Source organism: Rana temporaria, chromosome 3 (genome assembly GCF_905171775.1).
Source record: "Rana temporaria chromosome 3, aRanTem1.1, whole genome shotgun sequence".
In the NCBI taxonomy this organism is placed as follows: domain Eukaryota; kingdom Metazoa; phylum Chordata; class Amphibia; order Anura; family Ranidae; genus Rana; species Rana temporaria.
In genome coordinates, this window is record NC_053491.1 from 81,345,997 (window position 1) to 81,351,996 (window position 6,000).

Here is a 6,000-nt window from a genome sequence, read left to right on the forward strand (position 1 = left end):
CTGATAGTTTTTCTCTGAACTTTTCCTTGATGCCCCCGTGTACAGTATTCTTCTTTGTGAAGACTTTGTGTTCTTAATAGAGATCTGTTGAGTGAGAACGGCACACCAACTGTCATTGCTGAAATGCTTTGTTTTCAGTTCTTTAGATAATGTATGAAAAATGGTCCAAATATTTGTCCTGGGCCACCGACTAAAAATATTGAAAGCAGACAAATAGCATGTCAGCCAGGCAACTAGTATTATCAAGGCCTACAAACAGGTTTCTAATAACTACGGAACTTCACTACACACACGTCAGCATTTTGTTGCTAGAAAATTACTTTGAACCCCCAAACATTCTATATTTTGTGAAAGCAGAGGCCCTGGGGGACCACCTTCCCAGTCCTTTAAACGTGATCAGGCAGCATAAAGCCACTTGGATCATGTTTACCTGAAAGCCGTTCGCCACTTGAAAACATGGATACCGGCCTGAGATAACCACTTCCATCTGAGGATGTACAGGTACGTCCTAAGGTCTGAAAGTGGTTAAAGATGTTTTTACTTTCTGCTTCTATCATATTTATTGTTTTCAAGCAAGAGGAACAAATAGGCCCATGGCATGCCTACGCAGGGGCTAAGATATTCAAACATAGGCTTAAAGGGTTACTAAAGGAAAAAAATGTTTTCCTTTAAAATAAAAAAACATGTTATACTTGCCTCCACTGTGAAGTTCGTTTTGCACAGAGTGGCCCCGATCCCTGTCTTCTGGGGTCCCTCGGCGGCTGTCTCTGGTCCTCCCTGTAAGTACTGACCACAGTCATGCGAGAGAGCTCGCATGGTGATGAGTCCTTGCGGGCGCGCTCCCCTGATGCAGCGAGCGGCTATAGCGACTCGGCCCCATGGCGCGTCACTGGATGTGATTGACAGCAGCGCCAGCCAATGGCTGCGCTGCTCTCAATCCATCCACTCTAGCCAATCAGCAGTCAGGCTGAGCGGTGAAGAGGATGTCGGGACCGAGCGCGGGACTTTCGACGGGTCAGGTAAGTAAAACGGGGGGGCTGGCATCATCAGATGTTTTTTCACCTTAATGCCTAGATTGCATTAAGGTACATTTTTTGTTTTTTCTTTTACGACTCCTTTAAACAAGGTGATCATCATTTCAGAGCCATAACCAAGACCACTGGAGTGCTAAAACAAAGAACAAGATGTAGTAAGCCTCCAAGGCCAGGATGTCCATCCGTCCATCCATTACCCCCCCCCCCCCCCCCCCACGGACGGAAACACCGTCAAGTGAGCATTTTTTTCAAAGGAAAGAGGTAGAGAGAGGAGAAGGTATGGGGAGGGGGTGGTACTCTGTAAACATGGAAACTGCAGGCTGCGATTTACAAGTGGCCAGAACAGGCCGAATAAAGTGAGAAGAAATAAAAAAAAAAATCCAAGGTTTCTAAACTTTGAGCAATTTGGAGTGTGAATTCTTGACATTTGCATGTTAAAGTAGAGTTTCCATCCCAATTTTTTTTTTCATTATTGTGCTCATTAGACTAAAAAAAAAATTAGTACTCGTCTAGAAATGCCTATGCAGTCCCACGAAATCTGCCTTTGGAATCACCTAGGATCCTGACATCTCCCTTTTAATGCTCCTGGGAAATGTGTGTCATCATTTCCCAGGATGCAGTGCACTGCCCAATTATCACTCTCCATCCAAGACTTCCAGTAAGTAAGTGCAAAATGACAACGGTGTGGACATAGTTTTATAAACTATCTTTCTTGAATAACTATGCGGATCGGCGGCGGATTGTAAAATAGTAAGTGACCAGATTTATATTATAAAAACGCAGGATGAAAGGACATACATTTAAAAAATGCTAATTGTGGTTGGAACCCCGCTTTAAGCATCAGAGAGATCCTACGGATTTTCACAACCTGAAAAGCAAGCGTTTGGGTCCTCCGGGCCTGAGCAGCCAATTTTGGTTGGTGGGCAAAAAAGTCAGGTATGGGGAAATTCAATAAAGCAAGCTTTGGCATCCTTGCAGACCATCAGAAAGATGTTTATGTAGGCTGTCATTGCCGACTTACTTTTAACAACATGCTCATTGCCTGGCAGTGAAAGTACCTCTTCAGTACTCTAAGGCAGTGTCTTGGGACAAGTGAAGTGTGACTCAAATCAATCTGCTCTGTATAGTTCTTCCAGATAAGTGACTTGGTGTTGAAGCCACTCGATCAGTATGACAGTCAGAAAACACAGATTTTTGATTTTTTTTTTTCCCCAAGAGGTAATCAATGGCAGCATTTAGTTTTCATTACAGCTGATCTCCAGGTTTCATACAAGACTTCCTCTATTTTGCTGAGGTTGGTGGATGACATCACAAACTCTGCCGATGCATTGTCTTTATTCATAGTATACAAAGCATCCTCTGAATAGTTTGAACAGTGCTCAGCCCAACTCATTTGTTCTTGTCCCGCTGGCGGAACACAGCGCTGTATACTGAATACAAACTGTTTATACAGCACTTCTGCAACTGTTAGTGAAGTAAACAGTTCATTTGGACCAGCTTGCTCCAAACAAACCCGTTAGAATTAAATAAAACCTAGAGGTAAGCTTTTTATTCAAGTTTTACGTAATATGGGGTAGAGGTGTAGCGCTAAAACAAATGGTGGTGAAAAAAGTTCATAAATGAAATTCAATGGTTTGAAGATGCCAAAAAGTTCATAACAAAATCCACATTGTGAAATCAGTGAGATGAAGAAGGTTTGAAGCCGTCATCAACACCCGTTAAAACTGACCCTTACCAGAAATGCATAGGGTATTATTGAGTAAACCAAGGCAATATCCACGGCTCCTCCTATCCAATGCCCAACCGATACAGCGATAAGGAAACTTGTTTATAATGGCACACAAAATATACTTGGCTACACATATACTCCAAGATGAAGCTCAGTAGTCACATATATAGTCTAGAAAGAAAAACGCTCATTGCGCAGACATCCAAAAACTAGAACATTTATTAAGTGTATGCTAGACAAAAAACCTCACATTATGTGAAATGGTAATAAGCAAAAAGGAGAGCGTCCAGTGCTTCCTACCAACAAGATGGTGGCTGTAAACTCCGTCTGCTCCAGTGCGTCACACAACCCTCAATCCACCCAACGCTTTGTCACCAGCGTGCATCTTCAGGGGCATTATAAACAAGTTTTCTTATCGGTTGGTCGTTGGATAGGAGAAGTCATGGATATTGCCTTGGTTTACTCTATGCTGATACCCTATGTTTTTCTGGTAAGGGTCAGTTTTAACGGGTGTTGGTGACGGCTTCATACCTTCTTCATCGCACCGATTTCACAATGTGGATTTTGTTTTGGCATCTTCAAACCATTAAATTTAATTTATTAACTTTTTTCACTACCATTTGTTTTAGCGCTACACCTTTACCCCATATTTTGTCTATTGTACCCAACAATATTGTGTCAGCAGCTTTTAGTTTAATTATTAATTTCCCATCAGCAGATTTCTCATTTTATTTAGTTTTAGGTAATAAAAGGTGAAAACCTCAGTTAGGTTTTTTATTTTTTTGTCGTCTGTTTTCCAGTCAGGGGACTTCATGGCCTGTGTTTGTTGGAATGAAAGCCCAACATTTTGAGTCGTTGTCAGAACAGGAATAGAGTAAAAAAAGAAAAGTCTTTAAAAGGGATGCATTTTCAGGTGTCAACTGCTCTTCTTCTTACTTCGCCTACAAGACTGAAAGTGAACAGAAATTCCCCACATTGAGGGATGGAAGGAAATACACTGTCAGACATTTTAAACATTCCTAAAAATATACATTTTTATATATATATTTCTAAGGAAATATACAGTACCATATTTGCCGGCATATAAGGCGACCCCCTAATTTTCCAGCTAAAATGTTGGTTTTGGGATATACTCACCGTATAAGACGACTTCATTCCTACTAGTCATTACACGCCTCACTGTGCCACCATTACACGCCTCACTGTGCCACCATTACACGCCTCACTGTGCCACCATTACACGCCTCACTGTGCCACCATTACACGCCTCACTGTGCCACCATTACACGCCTCACTGTGTCACTGCATGTCTTGACGATCCCTTACCTTATCCCTGACATGTCAGACTTCGGCCGTCCATTTTTCAAAAGCTGCGCCTCCTCGTGCTGTTCCGTGATAGGACAGGAGACACTGTTCAGTGTTCCGCCTATCACGGATGCCCTCTCGTCCGAGGATGAGAGGGCATCTGTGATGGGAGAAACACTGAACAGAGGCTCTGCTGGGAAGCTGAGTGTTCCGCCTATCACAGAACAGCAGAAGGAGGTGCGGCTTTTGAAAAATGGACGGCTGCGGTCTGCATGTTAGGTATAAGACGACCCCCGACTTTTAAGAAGAATTTCAGGGGTTAAAAAGTTGTCTTATACGCCGGAAAATACGGTAACTATTTTTCATTGTTCCAGCTACTCTTTTATGCACTTATTGATTTTTTTTTATTACAGATAGTAGAGGTGAAGGGGCCAACTGATCGTCTGTCACACAAGCAGATGGTTTGGTTGCATGAACTGAAGAAAATGGGGGCAGATACAGAAGTGTGTCATGTTGTTGCAATTGGATCGAAGAGTAACAGATTTAATTAAAATGTCACAAAAATTAAGTATTTCATTTCCTAATAAAAATGTTCTTTCTCATTTGGCTCCTGTCTTCTTAAGGTTTATGTACAGTATCTCACAAAAGTGAGTACACCCCTCACATTTTTGGAAATATTTTGACTGTATTTGTAGTCCTCACCTGGTTGCTGCCACACGTTTGACACCATCTGAACCAAATACGTTTTACTTGGTCTCCAGTAATCCATGTCATTAGTCTGCTTGTCTTCAGCAAACTGTTTGCGGGCTTTCTTGTGCATCATCTTTAGAAGAGGCTTCATTCTGGGACGACAGCTATGCAGACCAATTGGATGCGGTGTGTGGCGTATGATCTGAGCACTGACAGACTGACCCCCCCCCTTCAACTTTTGCAGCAATGCTGGCAGCACTCATACGTCTATTTGCCAAAGCCAACCTCTGGATATGATGCCAAGTACGTGCACTCAACCATGGCGAGGCCTGTTCTAAGTTGAACCTGTCCTGTTAAACCGCTGTATGGTCTTGGCCACTGTGCTGCAGCTCAGTTTCAGAGTCTTGGCAATCTTCTTATAGCCTAGGTCACCTTTATGTAGAGCAAGAATTTTTTTTTTTTTTTTTCAGATCCTCAGTTCTTTGCCACAAGGTGCCATGTTGAACTTCCAGTGACCAGAAAGCCAACAACGGCAGGGAAATGCCTGGGCAGTGACATCACCCATAAAGTTACTACGGGACTTCAGCTGCCCAGGCCGGCATTCATTTCCCAATCACCTTGGAGACAATAAACAGTCCAGATGTTTGTTTGTGTTGTTATTTTATTGAGGGATTTGAACTTGGATAGGAAAAGTAGTATATGGGATGCCTAGTTGAATGAACGATTGGCTGATTGTATTTCAATCAGTTGGGACGATTATATACACTTCACAGCTCCAGTCTCCTCCAGGACAACACTTGCTTGCAGATTGTTTCTCTCACTTTCTCCTGCACAACACCTCACTCCCAGGTACAACTAGCACATGTTTAGGCCCAAAAACTGACTCAGTCAGGCCCTAAAAAGTGACATTTGTAGTAGGGCTGGGGAAATTAAAGATTAATTCCTCGATTAATCTTGAATTTTTTTTGATCGATCAAAATTCTTGACATCACTGGACAGTGAGACTTACCCTGCTGGATGCGAGCAAACTGCACCCATTGGATTGAGGTACCTTTGCATTTGTGGAGCAGGAGGATGCATCAGGGGAAGGGGGCAAAAATAACCATATTTTTCCTGTCCTACGCAGTTTTGTGCAGACAATTCTTTGTGTATCGGCAACATCTGTTCCGTGCGAAAGACTGTTCAGTTCTTCAGAATATTCTCAATAAAATGCGATCATGTCTGCTTCCAGAAAATGTGAAC

General features: G+C 42.5%; 1 protein-coding gene across 2 annotated transcripts in view; it reads left to right on the top strand.

Annotated features, from left to right (window-relative positions):
* The window catches only part of FAN1 (FANCD2 and FANCI associated nuclease 1), a 46,662-nt gene extending 41,992 nt beyond the window's left edge, over positions 1-4,670 (top strand). The window contains exon 14 of one of the 2 annotated variants that reach the window (XM_040342815.1): positions 3,602-3,854. In XM_040342815.1, coding sequence (XP_040198749.1) covers positions 3,602-3,742 — 141 coding nt within the window. In that variant the 3' untranslated portion in view covers positions 3,743-3,854. Of the gene's footprint in view, positions 1-3,601; positions 3,855-4,481 lie in introns of those variants that run through there. The other variant, XM_040342816.1, reaches the window with a different exon arrangement.
* Positions 4,671-6,000: the final 1,330 nt, after the last annotated feature.